The 21220-nt window shown below is 36.4% G+C and overlaps 1 protein-coding gene across 4 annotated transcripts in view; it reads right to left on the bottom strand.

The window, feature by feature from the left end:
• Positions 1–21220, bottom strand: part of LOC126248726 (LIM domain and actin-binding protein 1) — a 212605-nt gene that overhangs the window by 52548 nt on the left and 138837 nt on the right. For all 4 annotated transcript variants that reach the window (XM_049950041.1, XM_049950043.1, XM_049950044.1 and 1 more), the window contains 2 exons: positions 18567–18729; positions 12624–12818 (listed from right to left, as the gene is read on the bottom strand). In XM_049950041.1, coding sequence (XP_049805998.1) covers positions 12624–12818; positions 18567–18729 — 358 coding nt within the window. The remainder of the gene's footprint in view (positions 1–12623; positions 12819–18566; positions 18730–21220) is intronic.

Here is a 21220-nt window from a genome sequence, read left to right as displayed (position 1 = left end):
TTTTCCTGGCTTAAATCTGCACTGTCCCCTATGCTCCTCCTAACTCTGGTCCTGGTTCCTCCCCATTTTCTGCCTCTGTCGCCCCACCACCTTCACAATTCTCTCTGTTCCCTTCCCCCACTGTTGTGCAGCCACAAAGGAGCACCCCTTTCACCACCCAAAACTGGAACCATTAAAATATTTTTTCTGCCAAGATTTCAGCCATTTTCCTCACTATCCTCCCCACCCCACTCAAAGTGGTATTCAACTCCCCAACTATCCCATATAAGAGCCTTGGCCTTTCCTATGCTACTCCTGCTCCAAACCCCATGAGCCACATCTCTGCAGGAGAACCAAGCACAAGTCCTGTTCCATATATCTGCTTGCCTTCTCCTATTTCGTCCTAGTTACAATACTCCATCAGGCAGGTCTACATGTGAAATCAGTCATGTGGTCCACCAACAGTGCTGCTTACACTGTATAGCATTGCACATGGGTATGACCATGAACCAATTATCTATTCATCAAAGTGGTCACCACCAGCCTGTGACTATGGACCAACAGAACCATCAAGTTATCAACAATGCTACTTAGCTGAATGTGGCTGACATTAATAACTTAATTTCTTGTCCAGCATGCAGAACATCTTGGTGCCAATTCTGCAACTTTGTTGTGGTTTTGATGAAAATATCCCCACCAGTTGCACTTTTCTTTTTATTTAAAACCATGACCAGTTTCATCCCCAAGGCCATTATCTAGTGGTATATGTCAGGCATCCTGATAGGGCATCCTGCCACTTGTCTTGTGTCCTCTCTGGATGTTTGATATCTACCAAGAGATAAAGGCATTGGGAGCCAAAACCAGTCATGGTTTTAAACAAAATACCTAGTTCGGCCGCAGTGCAGAGACAATAAGTCGCTGAGTGTGTAAACACTGAGTGTTCGCATGTTTTGTTAGTTATCAGAAGCAGGAATATGGTCTATAGCTCAGCTGGTAATCATCCTTTGCTTACGTCTGGTTAATGCTCATTGTCTCTTCTGTATAGTGAATAATAATCTATTTCCATACAAGACGTGACGTTAATTTGCAGTCTACTTAAGTAAGTATAAATAGAGTATGCCATGTAATAAGGGAATGGTAGTATGGCCAACAACTTTAACAATAATTATTGTTTAATTCTACAGAAGCATTTTATTATAACTGCATCTCAATGGTGATGTATCTTCACTGAACAATCCTGGGATCATTCTTCATAATGGGATGCATGGAGTACGACATGTAAATGAACACAATAAAAAAAAAAAAAAAAAAAAAAAAAAAAAAAAAAAAAAAAAAAAAAGACTGAGTACTTTTCCATGTGTCAGTAATTGTTATTGTACATCTATGCAAGAATTAAACAAAAATAAAACCATATCCACAAGTTTATTAAGCAGCTAGATGCAATAATTTTTCACTAGGTGTCATGTAAAGTCTCAAAGAAAAAATAATCAATAAGTTAACATATTAAGAATTAAATATGAATGATAGGTCATACTTGCACTAACTGATCAAAAGTGTCCACATATCCCTACATAATGCTGAATTGTAAACTAGACGTCATGACAAGTGGACCCCTCTCCCCCTCCCTCCTCCCCCTCACCGCCAATATAAAAGAAGGTAGGGAGTAGAAGTAACAGCAGAATGGACTAGTCAGGAAGCTCAGTGACTTTGAATGTGGACCACCCATTGCAAGAGCACCCATACAATAGTTTGATTGGGGGGGGGGGGGAGGCTAGAACTTGTGGGTCTGGAGTATTTTTAATATTTTGGAAGATGAATAGACTCCTAAGCAGCCATAAGAAAGATATAGTTCTGAACCTGGGGGGACACCCCTGCCCCTGGGCATGGGCACCCTTGACTCATTTGATGTCACCCAAGTAACAAGTCCATCAGGGACATTTCAACTCTTTTCAAGCTGCCCAAGTCAACTGTTGGTGATAATGTGACACAGCAAGGTATAAACTTTCCATCCATTTTGTTTCTATGCTTCTTAAATAACTATTTTTTTTTGTTCTGAGTATTATTCACCATTCACACCGTCACCTACATAATATATAATAACATAAAGATAAATATTTCAGGTCAGTAATTATGCTAAATTAGACTTAATTTTATTACACAGATTATTATTTTGAATGAGCTGATTACATTAGTGAACTTAGTTTTTGTGAGAAGTCTGTTAATTGTAAAATACAACTAACTGCAGTTAATACTCATAAGCTCATAATCTGCAATATCTAGTGAACTAATCAGCATATTTGAATAAAGTAACATATATCATTGAAAAGCTGGCAGTTCAACTCTTTAATAGCAAATTTTAAATTACCTGGAAGTAATTAACTTATGAAATAATCTACATCATACTCTGCAAGCCACCTAATGGTGTGTGGCAGAGGATACTTTCGGTACCACTATCTGATCCCTCCAACCCTGTTCCAGTCGCGAATAGTGCATGGGAAGAATGATTGTCGGTAAGGCTCTGTATTGGCTCTAATTTCTCGAATCTTCTCCTCATGCTCAGTAAGAGATGTATGTGGGGGGAAGTAATATGTTGTCTGACTCCTCCTGAAAAGTGCTGTCCCGAAATTTCAATAGGAAATCTTTCTGTGGTGCACAACGTCTCTCTTGTAACATCTGCCAGTGGAGTTTGTTTAGCATCTCCGTAACACTCTCTTACCAGCTAAATGATACTCAAGAATTGGGCAAACAATTACCTTATAAGCCACTTCTTTCACGGATGAATTACATTTCCTTAAGATTTTTCCAATCAATCTGAGTCTTGTGTCTGCTTTTCCACTATCTGCTTCATTCCACTTAAGGTTGCTCTGGATAGTTAGGCCTAGATATTTTATGGCAGACACTGTCTCCAACTGATTGTCATCAATAGTGTAGCTGTACAGTAGTGGATTTCTTTTCCTATGTATGCACAATATGTTACATTTATTTACATTCAGGGTCAACAGCCAGAGTCTGCGCCATTCATCAATTCTCTGCAGGTCATTCTGCAAATTCTTACTATCTTCTGACATTGCTACTTTGGTATAAGCAACTGCATCATCTGCGAATAGCATTAAAGAGCATCTGACACTTTCTACTAGATCATTTATATATATTGTGAACAGCAATGGTCCTATCACACTTCCCTGTGGTATCTGGATATTATCTTTTCATCTGTCAATTTAGTTCCATTAAGAGCGACATGTTGAGTTCTGTCTGCAAGAAAGTCTTGAATCCAATCACAGGTCTGCTCTGATACTCCATAAGCTCGTATTTTTTTCATTAAATGGCAATGTGAGATGGTGTCAAATGCCTTACTGAAATCAAAGAACAAGGCATCAGCTTGAGCTCCGTAGTCCACTGCACTGTGGATCTCATGGTAGTCCACTGCACTGTGGATCTCATGGAGGAACAGAGCGAGCTGAGTTTCACAGGGTCTCTGTTTGTGGAAGCCATGTTGATTTTTGTAGAGGAGCTGTTCATCATTTTCCAAGAATGTCATAATTCTTGAGCATAAAACATGTTCCATAATTCTACAATAGATTGGCGTCAATGATATAGGTCTATTATTGTGTGGATCTGTCTTATGCCCTTTCTTAAAAACAGGTATGATCTGTGCCCTTTCCCAGTCATTAGGTACCTTTCAATGCTCAAGCAATCTATGATAAATTGCTGCTAGAAGGGGAGCAAGTTCTTTTGCATAATCTTTATAGAATCTTTTATTAACAGGATGGCATACTTCATTAAGCCACTGATTAAGATTTTGCATAACTTATGATAATGTAAAATAACTTTCAAGATGGAATCCATATTTGTAATTAGGGTATTCCAAACATGGATGCATAATATTGTTCTCCAAACTTTTTGATATACTAACCTGTAATATATTTCATAAAACTCATTACTTCCTTAGCATACAGCCATTCAAGGTGGTCAAATATAACCTAATCATTTTTCAAAACATTATGTTGTTTCTGAAATCAAGAAATATCTTCACACCAATATTTAAATAGTTGAGCATACCCAGACTCTTCAGTCAACTGTTAGCATTCATGTATGTAACATCACGTAGCAAAGTCTGCTACCAGCAGTCACACACATAAAATCTATGTAGCTTAAAGTCCCAGAGGCACTAGCAACCACGAAACATCTATGTGCAACCTATCTGTGAAAATCCACACCTAACAATGGTATTGCTAACACCTCTATAGATACAGTGCACAAGAAAGATTATGATTGCCTGTTAAAGTTGTAACATCTCATGTCAAAACTTTAGACAGAGACAGTCAAATGCTTCTTAAATGCTAAATCAACACTGTGAAGCATTTAAGTGTTGGTCCATTAACCTGATAATATGAACAGTTTTTCTAAGTGTACCGCTATTTGTGTTTTCATACCACTGCTCAGTACAAGGACAGAGCTTAAGTGCTGTTGTGTCACTGGAACTGTATTGTTCAAAGAACAAAGTGGGGAGATATTAGAGTTTTACTACCTGTGTAATCAGAGTGGCATACAACTGAACCAGTCATTGCAAAATTTAGGGTGGTAATAAATGTGGAAGAGACCATTTAAAAAGCATAAACTCTGTAGTGTCCATCAATTGAACAACATCTGAGAACTATTTTCAGCTGTAGTCACTCTATGATGAACTTTGAGAGTGCCAAGAGCCATGTACGGAAATGTTCCATTTGGTGGCATGGGTGAGCAGCACATTGCAGTAGAAACATTTTGTTAAAGAACTCACATGGTTAAAAGACAGTGACTTGTGGCAAAAGTTACAAACTGATGAACACTGTGGCAAAGAACATTAGCATGTAATAAAGAAATGTACCATAACAGTGAAGTGTGACAAAATCTACAGACTGTGTAACTGTGATTGGGGATAAATGGGGAAATTGCATACACTGATGTTAATGGTAGGAAAACAATGGAATGAGTTAAGTGTGAATATCAGTCCTGGTGAAGAACAGACAAACATTCTGTGTGGCACTTTTGTGACAGCAGTGTGTATAGGACAATGCAGATAGTACTAATAACAAGGCTAACCATGGAACTATGCAGTCTAAAAAGTAAATAAACACTACCATACTGGATGCAAAATCTTCAGCCAATGTGAGGATGAGGTCCCACAGTGCTATATTCTGAGGGAAGCAGCCTATCAGCATGGAATGCATCTAAAACTTTCATGTCAGCACTGGCAGATAAATGAGCTATCTAGCAGATGACAAACTTGACAGGCAACTGGCATTCAGAGGGCATTAACAAACAACAGGTTGAAGTGTTTTTTGTTACAAGGTATGATGTACTATCTGGTCAACATCAATGACAAAGAGAAAAATGATGTGTTTATGTTGAGGAATGGGTAGAAAAATCAAAAGTGAATCTTTCAATTACAGTATGTATGAATAGAGGGAAGAAGGGCTAAAATTGATAGAGGAAAAAGTTGTAGTAAGTCAAAGTGAATTTTATGGTGAATTGGGCTTAGATAAGGGCAAGATTCAGCTGTACATGTTGAAGTAAATGACAATATAGTTATAGATAAAATGTCAATTCACCCTGTCAATTTACCTGCTGATTACTGTAATGTGAAGAGTTAAGAGGATAGATCAAGAGTAATCGAAAAGGAATTGTGTGAAGAAAGTAAGAGGTGAAGACAGGATCAGTAAATGAGAACTTAAAGACACAGTTGATGGAATTAATGAATGAGAATATGTGTAATAAGAGTAACATCAGTGGTTTAAGGGTAGAAATGAATAAAAACTCTGAGTTGTCTCATTTTTGTTATTTTGACATAAACTTAAAATTCAGAGAATACTCAGGTGACTTAAGAAAAGACCGGAAAAATAAAATCCTGCTTATATCCACCTAAGCACCGATAGTTCAGTGTTAGCTGCTACAGAGCATCTGGTACTACATTTTTGGCCTGGCTGTCATTTTTTGGTTGAGGTGGTTGCCACCAGATATCATTTTTACTGTGTGCAGCTTTGGATACTCAGCAACAAAATGCATGCTTTCTGTAGTGTCGGCAGACTTGCCAACACTACGCACACTAATTGAAAGAGGTGGCCAAGATGCACGCGCTAACTCACGAAGGATGGAGTGAGGTCTGAAACAGGAGACTTAATGAATGTGATAAAGAAAATATGTATCTTTGGAATATACTTAACTTTTAATACATCCTTGTATACATCGTTCTTGATGAGACATCTGGAGATTGTGGCGATACAAGTGACTCTTTATATACAAGCTATTTAAGGCTAATGGCGCCTTGCTAAGTCGTAGCCATTAACTTAGCTGAAGGCTATTCTAACTGTCTCTCGGCAAATGAGAGAAATGGCTTCGTCCGTATAGTCGCTAGCAATGTCGTCGTACAACTGGGCGAGTTCTCGTACGTCTCTCGAGACCTGCCATGTGGTGGCGCTCGGTCTGCGATCACACAGTGGCGACACGCAGGTCCGACATGTACTAATGGACCGCGGCCGATTTAAGCTACCACCTAGCAAGTGCGGTGTCTGGCAGTGACACCACACTTTCAGAATATCTCCTGTACTGTTGTTTAAGCAATGCTTTCAAAACAGGATGGATGTAGTAATCTTGAGTTTGACACTGAAAAAGTGGCTCAGAAAGTGAAGAAGAATGAGATGTTACTTCATTAGAGACTGAAAGTGATGACATTTTGTCAGCTTAGTACCAATTACTCACCAGTGGTATGAGATAAATGCATCCACTGTGTTCCAGCCAGCTCCTTCAAGATTTATGTTCACAGGAAACAACTGTGAAATACATGGTCAGACTTCACAGCTACACAGAAACTACAAAATGTCTTCAAGTTTCAGGATATTTTAGTCAAAGTCCAATGTGCGAATTTACTCAGGATTTTATTACTAGTGATCTCCAAAATTTTGTAACTTGTTATTTTGACCCTTAAAAGCTGTCTTTATATGTCTGTAGGTAATGTCATTCATTATAGGAAGTTTTTCATTAGTAAAAAAAATATTTTTGGAACATAATTTGAAAAAAAAAAGTTAAGTTCAGGAGTTAAAAATAATTTTTAAGAATGAAATTATTAGCTTAAAATCACATTTGGACAAGAAGACAGACTCAGTGAAAAAATGTTTCAAAAATAGGGTAGATGAAAAGTGTATGAACAGGGGATCATCACTGGACGCTTGGATTCAAAATCTGAGAGATAGTGAAGATGAGATAGAAAAATTATGTAATAAGGAGATGGAAGTCGAATTTGTTAATTCTTGTCAGGATAAGTCAGGAGTAATTGAGTTATGTTCTTGTAATGATCATACTGAATCAAATCAATCAAATTGTGTTGATATTCGAGATCTGGGGATTGAGCAGAAGGTTGTTGCTGTAAATATTGATACTTTTGATGATGTTGAAACAGAACTTCTGACAAAGTAGGTGACAGTGAGGATGAGTGTCGATTTGAAATGGAATGTAATACTAAGGTGCATGAGAAGTAATTAATAAAAGTTAGTGTAAGTAATGTTAACATGAAATATGAAAGGGTAAATAAGGTGCGAGTTGCTAAATTAAAGAAGCCTGTTGCTAAGTTACCAGCAGCAGCTATGTCCAAATTGTTTGAAGTTGACACAGAAATACAGTTTGCAAAAAGTGATTTTCAGTGCAATGTACAGTAGGTATTTTTCAAGGTAGGTGTAAAATAAACTTTAGTGTGCTTGCAATGGTTAAAGGTATTGTTGTTGAAAATATCAAATGTTATGTAGTTTTGTTGTGTTTTGCAGTGGAATGTCAGAAGTTTTGAAAAGTAGATGTGGAATTTGACACAATGATGCAAACCTAGAGGGGAAAGAGGGGGCACTGTAACTGCAGACAATGAATAGGTACGAGGTTCACTGCTCTTTAGTGAATACATTATGTTGCAAGTAATGCGTCCCTGAGCTGTGTGATTTCATTCTTATTTTCTGGTGCCACTCTCTTCTCTGATTATTCTGTCTTTATTTCATAAGAAGAAAAAGACAATCATCCTCCACTATCTTCAGGTATACATAAACATGTAGTATGCCAATAACAGGAATTTTTGAGTGGTGATAGATACCAGTAGAGTATAAGGGGATGCAAGCCAAAGTTAACTAAAACTTTATGAGAAAATTTGTTGTGTTATGTTTTGAATTCAGTAATAATGAATTTTTTATGTCAGTAATGCCAAATCTATTTTAGCTAAAACAGCAAATGTAAATGTGAAAGTCAGAAAAAATTATGAGAAATGTTAACTTCCAGAAAACATTGAAAACCTAATGTGTGTATGGAGCTCAGTGGAAATTTTTATAGCAACAGAAGGGAAAGATCTTTCAAATATATAATTCAGAGATATTTTTGTAGGTAGGTGAAACTGACAAGGTAGTTGTCTCACTGTGAAGTGTAATGTGATAGTGAAATGGTAACACTAAGGATCAACCACAGCTAACCCAAGACCAGAAGACCTGATATAATGATGGACAGGGACCATCAAGGATTATGGAGGATGGTTATAAAAAATCATATGAAATCAGTGGAACGAGTCACTCATGAGTTGCAAAGTCCAGCTAGCACAATGACTGTGCCTACGGAGTTAAGAAGAATGGGTTACAGTAGGCTATTTGACTGTTTTTTGGAAACTGCCTTAAATGGTTAATTATGTTATTTTATGCTCATAACACACTTTTTCCTTCTTGAATTTCAGTATTCTTTTATAAAAACAGAAATTAAATTTAAATAATCTGAAAGCCTGCTAAAATGCTCCATTCAAGTCATGTGAAGACTGTGATGTCACTGACTAGCTTGTAGCTTCTGCTGTCATAAAGCTTATTCATGGAGATGTTTTGTTTTGGAATTTATATTTCAGAAGATGTACTAACACATCCATAAAACTCTTGAAAAATTGTTTTCGAGCATTTCAGAGAATGAGAAGATGTGTAAAAATTTGTTGCACTGCACAGGCAAAATGCCACCACATTGATGCCTAAGTTCTCTTTCTTAATTAAAAATGTCTTGAACTCTGAAGTAAACATTAATTTACCTCCAAGATGCACTTTCCCACTTTCACAAAGAAGGATAACATCATTCAACAAAATTAAACTGTTAGTAAAAATTATTATTATAGCCACTTCTTTTGCACATCATTGGTACCTCAGTTGGTTGAGTGGTGGACTATCAAATAGTGAAAAATGACATGCAGAGGTCCTTGGTTCTAATTTGGTGTGCACCAGTATTTTAACTTTTATAAAACAAATCAACAGTACTTTCATATGAAAGTCACATCACAATTACAAAACTTGTAGACCGATTAGAAACGGAGTATTATTGTTTTCCTTCACATTTACATGCGCTTACATTTGCAAAAGCTGATCACACATGTTATGTTCAAAACAATATTTTCTAGTTAATGTGACCACACACTTTTTACTTTATTAGAAACATTGTTATTTGTTATCTTCATACTGTCCAGATAGCATCCTTATTGTTTCAGCTTTTGAAGTTTAATCATCTTACATAAGATGAAGTTATGTCTGCTTCAGACACCGACATTAGTTTACACTCACAAACAACACAGCCCTTATATTTGTGTTAGCTGCATGTTGTAAACACTTTATATTTCTCAACAAAAGTTATTGTCCTACACCTCATTGTACTGTGGAAGCATGTTGATGTCTTCATTAGTAGTAATACTTTCCAAAAAAGGTAATTGTTTGCAAGCAAAGTTGTTCATTTCTCAGACTCTGATTAATGTGAAGCTACATACAATACACTCCACCATCGAAACAACTGCTACAATGAGTTCTTGCTAATGCTATTCTCATATTTCATATAAAACATTTAAAAATGTATGACCCTTGCAGGATTTGAACCTGTGTTCTTTTACTCCATAGTTACAAGTGCCATATGTTGCACCACAGAGTCCATGCTTCTTGCCCTCCATCTGCTGAATATCTTGTACAGCAGAATTCAGCATTAAAATTTGTCAAGAATAATTTTACTGTGCTTTGGGTTGTAGTTCATGACCAGTAGTCAACAATTCATATATAAAATACAGAACCATTTACAAATGTTCCACAGTTCCTTAGTTTTGAGTGGGTTTAATGATGATGCAGGGAGCAGGGAAAAGAATGTCTGTCCTTGTACATATAGCTGGTCTAAATGAGTAGAGCATAAATGCATCAATTTTCATAAGGTTTCCAATATCAGCATTTACATAATTCTTTCTACTGTTCTAAATGCATTTTCCAATGTGTCAGCCAATAACAGAGTGTTTTTGATCACATGATCAAATCTTAATATTTAATGATTTTTTAAGGTTTAATTACACAGAAATAAGAGATATTTTGTAAGAATATTGACTGTAAATGCAATTTAAATCTTATATCACTCTGAATAACAATAATTCAAATCATATTTTTAACATAGGAAAACAGCCTATAGTCGAGCAGCCCCTCATAAGCCTCACACTTCTATAGCCAATGTTAAACAATGCTTGAGATGGTGTAAAGAGCAACACCAAAAGCAGTGGATGACTGGAAATGAGCAATCTGGAGTAATGAATCACTCTAAACCTGTGGCAAACCAATATAAGAATTTGGGGTTGATGAATGCCTGAAGAGCATCAACTGCCATAATTTTTAGTGGTGTTACAGTATGGGGCGTTTACTGTGGTTAGGTTGTGGACCCCTTATTGCACACATTTCACAGCACTGTGTACAGCATATAGCAGTGCAATAGTTCAACATGATAACTGATTGCATCATCATGACTATACATCCTATCATAAAGCAGCGTCTGTGAGGCAATGGTTTGCAGACAGTAACATTCCAGAAATGGACTGGCCTGCCAAGAGTCCTGACCTGAACCCAATGGAATATTAATTAGAATGATGACTTCACTCCAAACCCCAGTGTCCAATGTCACTACCTTCTCTTGTTTTGGCTCTTGAAGAAGAATGGGCTGTCATTCATGCACAGACATTTAGATGCCTCACTGAAATTGCCCCCAGCAGACTTCAACCCATCATAAATGTGAAAGATGCAAACACCCCTGGTTAGTGTCCACTAATAGCTGTCCATATACTTTTGACCAAATAGTGTATGAAAATATTGCAGACATTCATCTTTTAGAAGTAAAGTTCTCATTATACAAAGGCATTGTGTAATAATTTGTGGTGCTCTTTCACGATGATCTTGCAGATATCTCTTTAAAGAGTAATAGATCAGTTTCACAATATACATCTTCTCTAATGAATTTTTATCTAAATAATCCACCACAGTTCAAACAGAATAATACTATTCAAAATTGTAATATAAGCTATGAATATGACCTACATTAATATTTTTTTAAACTTGCCACTCACTAAAGAAAGAGTGAGTTACATTGTGATCAACATTTTGATTACCAGCTCAATGATGTAAATTGATTGACAACAGCTGTTTTTTACTTGCAGCACATATTCACTCTACACTTCCTTTTTCAGTTGTTTATGTTTGAGAAATTGGTAAGTAGATGCTACCCTTTTATCCTGTTTCAAATGGGTCCATTTGCTCTCACAGCAAGATACTGGTGCTGTTTTGCAAGATAAGGTCCTTCCTGAAATGTGGTCTCATTAATTTATGAGTAATCACAAAGGCTGTTTTACAAATACTCTTACCACAATCATTAAACATTTTTTTTTGTGAATAAACATCATTTCCAGAGTACAATTCAATCATGTTATTCTACCTTCCCAAATGAACTGTTAATCTTCTCAGTTTGATTGTCTATTTGCTCTACTTATGTATTTTTACATGTTGTTCTATGTAACACACTGTCACACTTCTTTTCTTTATTTTTTGAGGAAGATTTAGAAGTCTAATACTATTTAAATTTTAATGTTGAAGTGTTGATATTTTATAACTTTTAACTGCTTCAAATACAGTAAGTTACTTGTCTCACTGCCCTGTGCAGCCATTTTATCACCCCAGCAGGACTGCCAGTTAATTCAGACTTAAAAGTTCAGTTTGAAGTCCCAATCCATATGCTCCATCATTAAATCATTGCTTCTGTCAGACTCAACCAACTGCTTTTTGAAACACAGATTTATTTGCCATTGTTATCATAATATACGAGATGGTGACAGATAAAGCATGTTCTTGGAGTGGAAGGCCACAGTTCAATCCCAAATGTGGTTTAGTTTCTATTATATCTATATTCTCACTATAAGCTTCTGGAATAAGTAGAAATAACTATTAAAATCAGGTTTTGATGTCAGATTGTGCTCTTAGAAGATAGAACTATGTATCATAATTATTTTGATAATTATATGACTCTTGGGTTATTAAATTAAAACTTCAGTCCACCTGCACATTAACACCACATACATTTTAACTTTTATTCCAGATTTCATCAAAAATAGAATGAATTATACCGCTATAAATACATATTATAATAAGAATGTTCACATGATATTCTGTAAGCAACCAATAGTATTTATTTAACTTGAATATGAATCTAACAAGTTGTTGTCTTACCTGGGATAATGGTCCACATTAAAATTGCAACAGATCATACCTAAACTTACATGAAACAACTGCTGTTAATATTGTCAGCAATGAGCCCACAATATTTACCTGCATTTTATGTCTCCCATTTTACTAAAACTAACAGGTCTCTCTCTCTGCTTCCTACTTGCACGAATCAAATCTTTGGTGCCTTCCTTTCCTGATTCTTCTTCTTCCTCCTCACTGGAACTTGAAGATTCCTCATATGGAACACCGTTTAATGAATCATCTGTGACGCCAATGTCCATTCCTTTTGACTGAAATCTGCAAGTAAATGTAAATAATTAAGTTGACATTGAATTAGTTGGTCATGCAAACACAATGTCTCTAATGGTTGAAGCAGTATGCAGTGTTCTGGTACTTTACATATTACATTTGCATAAAACACATAGAAACAGGATGGATGAAATCTCTCTTCTACTGGTCAGGAAACTTCCCACTCCTTGGATGTGGCACACATCACTAGAAATAATCAAGACAATTTTCTTTTGATATTTGTATACTTCGATATAAATCTCTTTTAACATGTGAAGTGCTGTATCAACAGTATCTATGTCAACCATACATAGCGCACTGTGTGCTGCCCAATTATTGGATGAAGATGTAGCTCTTAGATGAGATACCCATAGTTATCACCATAAGTCACATTAACTATAGGGTTCATTGAATTCCTATGGCTGTTGCTATGGATGGCACCATAGGATGCCACTATTGTTTCCATTCACTTTGTACCAATGTATCCATCAGTGTGTCTTCTTAAGATACTGCTCACCAAGTTCCACTTTCAGATATTGGAATCTCAGTGAGATTAAAATATTGTTACCCAACTGCAGTATGCACAACAAGCCTGTTGCCAACAGTGACTGATGCACAAATTCTGCAGGCCCAATGCTGCCTCCTTCCTTCTGTTCCTTTGATGCAAAACACAGGGATTGGATGGAGTACAAGCTTCAACTTGAGCAGCACTTCTCAGGATACCAAATATCAGGTGATTCACAATGTCCTTTCCTTTTTTCTTGGGTAGGAGTGTCAATTTTCAGGCTATGTTGTACGCTGTTCCTCCAGTTTGAGCCCCACACCCTACCCTATGAGAAAGTTGTTCAGAAATTAGACGAATTTTTTGATGCTCATATTCCTGTAGCTGCTGCCCATTCCAAATTTTTTCATGCATGTCATCATAACAATTAAACTTACAAGGAATGGATCACAGACCCCAAGGGCATGAAGAGAAACTGTAGATTTAACTGCACTTGTGGAGCTTCTACTGAAGATGAAGAGCTTTGCAGTGCAGTGATTCTGAATCTGAATGGTAATAGAATATGAGGTGAGATATTGCATCACAAACTGTTCTCACTGATGTAATGAAAGTGAATGAATCTCAAGAAGTGCAAGACTTCATAGAACTAGACTTAATGGTACCTGTTGTTTCAACACTGACCATGGACAGTTCTGAGCAGGTGCAGTTCTCCATGGTTCATGGTGACAACAGCCACAAACAGTGGCACATAAAGCACATGAGGCAACCAGCCTGTTCATCTACAAATTCACAAGTTCTGAAATCTTGTGTTAAGTATTATGTAATGCACAACTTCATATATTGCTTCTTCCACAAAATGTAATGATGACACTACCGCAAGTCAGGGCACACACATAGAAAGTGTACTTAAAAAAAAACCACAAACCACAATGTAATTCCTGTCCCGCATAGGTCTTTAACTTGAGATAATGGAAATCAATATGATCTCACATTCCAAGTTCCACCCACTTCTCCTGGCAATACTCACAGTAACAATAAATGCAAGTGCAAGAATCGCAAAGCTACACACACACACACACACACACACACACACACACAGAGAGAGAGAGAGAGAGAGAGAGAGGGGGGGGGGGGGGGGAAGGAAAACTTTGCTCAGTCGCATCAGCTCTCCTCAAATGGACAAACACCACAATGTCAGTCAATCACAATTAAGATAATGGCAGTTATCCAAAATTTGGAACTGACAGTCATATTCAGTGGACTAGTCACAAACTGTTCATATCTTTACAGATTTGCAATTAAACCATGCCATTTCAGTTAGATGTTGGTGCTTAGTTACATTAATTAATCAGAATACATACAAGCAATTAGGACACCCTACACTACAGAAATCACATCTACATCTTAAAGCCTACAATGTCTAAAGTATCTTGTTCTCAGGATGAGCACATCAGTGACAGTCATGGTGGGTAAATCATGGTCTAGTCACAAAAATTTTGTTGTGGATGCTTTTGATTCATTTGATCTGGATATTCAAGATAATGTGCTTGCTATCACTTCTCAAGTTTCCATGTCAGTATTCAGCAGCTGTGTGACTAATAACTACATTTAATGGTGCAATGGAACACACAAAGAATTTTCAAGTTCAAAGACAATGCTCAACCAATTTTTTACTATGCACTTTTAGTACATAACACTATTCATGATGAAGTTACTGCTGAACTCAACAGATAGGAAAAATTTGGTGTCTTGTAACACTTTTCTGCAAGCCAACGGGCAACTCCTATCATCATCACTTGAAAATCGAATGGAGCAATCTGACTTCCCACAGACCTTAAAGAAACATGCTCAGACGGTTATTGATTCTTTGCCACTACTCTGTAGTGTGGAGGTTATGGATTGCCTAGCAGGATGATGATTCTCTGCCAGAACTGATTTAGCAGATGCTTACCCTCAACTTCTGCTGGATAATGAAACAAAGAAATTTCTAGTGATCAATTCACACTTTGGCTTTTGGCAGTTCCACCACCTTCGCTTTCAAAGTGCATCTGCTCCTGTGTTGTTTCCACATTTTCTCAAACATGTGATGCCAAAAGTTCCATCCTATTCAAATTACGTGGATGCATCATTGTGTCCAGACAAACACCAGAACAGCATCTCTAAAATTATCTTTTTCGTATTTTAACCAATGCAGGACTCAGGGGCATCTGTAGAAATATTCATTCTTCACTTCAGAAACTGAATATTTGGGACATGTCATTGATGCCTATGGTACTAATCCCTCAACTAAGCACTTAGAGGCCATCTGGAAATTACTTTTCCCTAAAAATGTTTGTACACTACAAGCTGTTCTAGGAAAATTTATTTACTTCATTAAATTGATTTCAAACATAGCACAAATTGCTGCTCTTTTTCATTACCTCTGACACAAAAATTTTCCTTTCCAATGGACTGGGGAATGTGAACAATCATTTCAGAAGTTGAAAAATGCATTGCTCACTCACTCCTGTCTTATCCATTATGATATGCACAGACCATCAGTGCTTGCAGTTGATACATCTTCACATGGAATTGGGATGGTTTTATCTCACAATGTTGGAAACACTGAACACCACACAGCATTCACACCTAAAACATTGAACAAGGTCCAAGACAACTACAGTCAGCTGGAAAAGGAACCTTAGCCATCATATATGGCCTCACAAAATTTCATCAACATAACCAGAAATTTTTTCTCATGACTGATCATATGCCTTTAACTGCACTCCTTCATGTAGCAAAATATGTTCCTGATCATAAATTGCATGAGCTACAATGGTGGTCACTACACATTTTGCACCAAGAATTCGTCAATTGATCCCATCTGGTGGTTCTTGGCGACAAATTAATACTGATGTTGCCACTTCTTTTTGGAACACCTGGTGGCTAATTATTGTCAATGCCTACAGTAAATACCCTTTTATCGTTCCCATGAATTCAAAAACCTGAACTAGCACTAAAAAGCACCCACTTTTGTCTTTTGTTTAGCATGCTTGCTTCAAACAATCATTTTCTGCGGTTTTCCTCATTTGAATTCCAACAATTTTGCCCACAAAATGGGATTTAACATATACGGACAGTTCCGTTCTATCCTCTATCAAACAGTGCAGCCAGGCATTCCGTTTGCACTTTCCAGACTCAGACACCTAAACTTAATGTTCCACATTGATGGAAAAACTCATCGTTTCTCGGCACATTTCACACTATGCGTTTTCCTGACACTTTGTCAGTGGAACTGTTACATAGTCATTGTCATTGCTCTTTGCTTCATATATTTCACCCTTGGCACTTTGCTTCAGATGCAAACTTTGCAGTGAAGTTTCACATGAATGACAACTTTTTATCATGTATATAACAATCCCCAGAAATGGGACTCTGGCATCATCACTTAAGACATCTGGCCTAGCTCAGTATATGGTTCATGGCAAAATAAGCACCCATTGACAGTGACAAAATCAACTTCATTTTGACATGTTACCTGCTGCTCCTGAGCAGCCTTTGCCTGTGCCTGACATTCAGATCCATATGTCAATGGTCGACTCTTCAATGGAGGTCAAACCTTGCATGCCTGTGTCACAGCCACCCCACCCACTACTGCTCACAGCAATTTCAATTATGGAATCAAGCCTGTTTCAGCATCAAAGTCTGTGGCATCGCCAGCAGCATCAATGCTATGCACACTGGCAGCACCATTGCTGTACCCAGCTGTGCCGCTGGATGGACACCCTGCCACCAGTGTTTTGGCAGATATTCCCAGCATTTACATGGTGAATGTCAGGATGACAGACCTTCTGCTTTCTGTTAAGGTAAGATTCTATCCATGCAACAGAGATGTGATTAATGCCATATCACTTCAGTTTGCCAAGTATAATTTTAGGATCCATGTATCTGAAGGCTTTGACAAGATCACAAAATATATCAACAGCATAATTTTTCTTGTTTATCTCTGCTAGAAGTTCATTTGTGAGGCCTTTTAGGCTTTCTCTATGGAGAGTACTTTACAAGAACCAAAAAGAGAAGGAGTTAATGAGTTCTGCTCAGTTAGATGAGAGAGTATTCTATCATAGGTCACTTTTTTTAACCCTTTTGAAAAGAATGGAAAGTGTGACATAGGTCTGTAATTAGAGCTCTTTTGCTTATGTCCAGTTTTAAAGATGGATGTTACTACTGAATATTTAAGTCCATAAGGAAATATGTCCTGAGTCATTGATTAATCACAAAAGATCACTTCAGGGTAATGCAGTCGAGTCAGCACAAGATTTTAGTATTCTACAAGAACCATCATTTGGTTCTTTATTAGTAGGCGCAAAGTTTGCTGCCACTGTAAGGAATTAATCTTTGAATTTGGTGGCCAATAATTTGAAAGTGGCATCATCTCTACTGGTGGCCTGTAAACAGCCAGTATTACAATGTCACACACAAAATTTACCAGCTCTTTTGTACAGAAAAATGTGATTTTTATGGAAAGAAAGAGGAAGCAGGGAGAATGAGTGTGTGTGTGTGTGTGTGTGTGTGTGTGTGTGTGTGTGTGTGTGTGAGTGTGTGTGTGTTCCAGGAGTGCCCTTGGGGTTTCAAAGGGATTATTACATGGATTTGAAGTTGTGAGGGTACTTACTAATGACCTATTAAACAACAAAATAAATGAAGTAGAAGAAAAAGAGAAAACTGAATGTAACTCATCATTTTCAGACAGTGAATCAAAGAAGGTTTTTGTGAAAACTCACCATCAAATTCATTCTATGGATGTTAAACTATGTTGAATACCTATTAATTTTAAGAGACTGACAGAGACAACAATGAACAAAAAATACAAAACAGTTCTCAACATCCAAATCCAAAAATAACAGTTAGTTACATGCTGCATACTGAATGAATGAGAGGAAGCAGAAGAGAAACAAAATATGCCTTTGAAACATATCTATGATGGAAGTCAACTGTTTAAAACAAAAGAAAATGTATTACTGTCACAGAAAACTATTATTATTCATTTATATTCTGCTTAAAAAAAGATACAAACACACACACACAAAACTGGAGTCACAAAACTTCGAACATAAATTATAGTTTTCTAGAGAAAGAAACACAATATTTGTTATCGTAAGGTGCAATTTAATGTTTGTGGAATTATCTTTTCCATAAAATTATGGAAATTCCTGGATTTTCAACTAAGGGTAACCTTCATATTCTCAAAAAATTATATAATATAATAAACATACCTTGCCAGTTTGCTCAAAATGCTTGGAGATCGCTTCACACTCACATTGCTTGGAGAACGTTCAATTTCATTTGATTCAGATTCAGATCTCTCAAAAACTTGGTACCTGGACTTCAGGTTTAAAGCAGCAAGCTCTTCCAGTCCAAGATCAGGCTTATCAGAAGCTTGCAAGAGACAAAAAAAATGTTATTATGTTTTCTGTACATGGCATGAATTGACAATGTGATGGAAGAAAGTAATAACTGCAGTGTTTAATGAGCACATACAAAACTAAATATTATAGCCTATTACATTATCTATAGGTAATAGGTATAATGAAAAATAACTTTTAATTTAAATCTTCATGTAGAAGATTATTTATGTGCAAATACAATTCAGTATTACATGAATTATGGAGTCCTCCTGTTTTTTTTTTTTTTTTTTTTTCCCAAAACAATATTGCACTGAAATTTTTGTGGTGCAGCATTATGAGAAGTTCTCTCTAGGAAAAAGTACTTTTATACTAAGTGAATGAAATAAAATTCTACAGTAAACAAAAAGGAAGAGCCTTTCAGTGAAGGGTTAATTTATGGAACAAAGTAATTGCTGATAAAGAGAGGAAATTCAAATAATATCCAAACAACTTAGGGAAGAGGCGGAAGCTTTTAGAAAATGCAAAAATACTGTGGCCATCATGAGTATACCTTGCTTTTACAACAGTAATTACATGAAAAACGCATGAAAGTCACTGAGTAGTCAGGCCTCAAAATTCAGATGTACATAACACTAAGGGAAATAGTGTCAAACTGAATCAAACTATTTACAGCCTTTTTGGATCTAGGACTATAGAGTTCCTACAAATCAAAAGAAGTAGTGCTGTTTCTTATTGAAATGTTAAAGGACCTTTTCTATCCACTGTATTCAAGAATTGTGTTATGTTTTAGGACACTCAACATGTAGGACATCAGCATTCATCCTTAAATATTTCTGAATGAGAGCAGTTAAAATAAATTAAATTTGTAAACAAAAATGAGAAAAAGCAGCCACTCAGTTGTAGCTTAAGGGCATGTAAACCTGTGGGAAGAAGTGGGTGACTTTTGCTTTCTACATGGTTGTTGTGAGAGTGTGTACTTACATTAGAAAAAGAGTGGTACCATGAAACCTAGTAGCATGTCTGTCATACTATATGATTCTGTGTACCACATACCTCTACAGGTGATTGGTTGTCATTGCAGATTTCTCTGGAATATCTATTGTAATATTTAAAACTTATGGTTTATAAAATAATGAAATTAAGTCTTAAAACACACATCACCACTATGAACACGCATGCAGATACACACTGAACATTTTGTTAATAAATGGTTATGATATATCATATCATACAGAACATTCCAAATCTAAACAAAATGCTAAAAGTTAGTATTCATATGAGATGACATATTGTCTTGAGAGATCCCACAACAGTGTAATTAAAAATATATATATTTGCTGTAAAAGTCTCAGCTGCAAATCATCACAAATGATCATTAGTTTTGATCACCTAATAATCATCTCCAGTTCTAAAAATAAAAATAATACTTTTCAAGTAGATAAAATCGACTGTAATTTTTTTAAATTTAAATTTCTTAAAATTCCACCTGATTAAGCATGAATTATGAAACGTTGAAGAGTCATAAACTGTAAAATAAGAGGGACAGCATTATAGCAGACTTCCATGGGGTCGGAAGGGGGGGGGGGGCATGGAAGGTGGGACCCATACAACCCAGAGTTGTATAACACTGAATGGTGCTACAAATCTGCTTGTAGTGCTGTTCCTCTTATTTTACAGCTACTGACTATGGTCGTTTACAAAACTTTTGAAAACTCATGATTAACCTGATAGAATTTTTAAAACAATGAATATTTTCAATCTACTTTATTTACTCAGGTAGATGTTTTAATTTTATTTTTAGATCTGAAGATGATCACTGAGTGATTGAAACTAGCGACAATTTGCAACTGAGACTGTAACAGTTAATATTCAAATGTAAGTGTATGGTTGATCTGTGTGATAAACCATACACTTACATTTGAATAATTGGGTAAACTTGCCATTTGACAATAGCTTTAAAAAAGCTTTTCTTTTTCGCTATTATATAGGGGATTTTGTCAATATGTTTGTTTAGATCAAGGATAGCCCTCTGTCAGTGCATAAAATATAAACAATTAAAATAGGTGTCACTGAAAACAGTATATCACAAGTGCTACACACAGATTTGACCTCCCACTAGGGCAAGAACCTTTGCATCAGATGTCAGTGCAGTTTGACTAATATGTAGCTACATCAGAACAACACTGCTCTTTGTGGGTGGAGGAAGGTAGCACATGTGTTTGTAAAAGGCTTCATGTTTCAAAGATTATTGTACTTCACACCCAAAAATATATTTTTCCTTTGACAAATGACCCTTTGGCACAACAGAAAGATAGGAGCATACAGAGTGGTAGCATGCTCTCCTGTTGTCAATTTGCCAAAAGTCTCTTTTGTTGCTTTATCAGCAACCAACAGAATGTCACTGCCATTCAAAGCTATTATAACTGGTAAATTATGTATTGAATATTGTGAACAATTTTCTCTGCTAGGTTGATGTAATGCACAGCACTAAGGAAACTGGAACAAATGAGGAATTTCATGCC

Source organism: Schistocerca nitens, chromosome 3 (genome assembly GCF_023898315.1).
Source record: "Schistocerca nitens isolate TAMUIC-IGC-003100 chromosome 3, iqSchNite1.1, whole genome shotgun sequence".
NCBI lineage: Eukaryota > Metazoa > Arthropoda > Insecta > Orthoptera > Acrididae > Schistocerca > Schistocerca nitens.
This window is presented reverse-complemented; position numbering and strand designations above follow the sequence as displayed.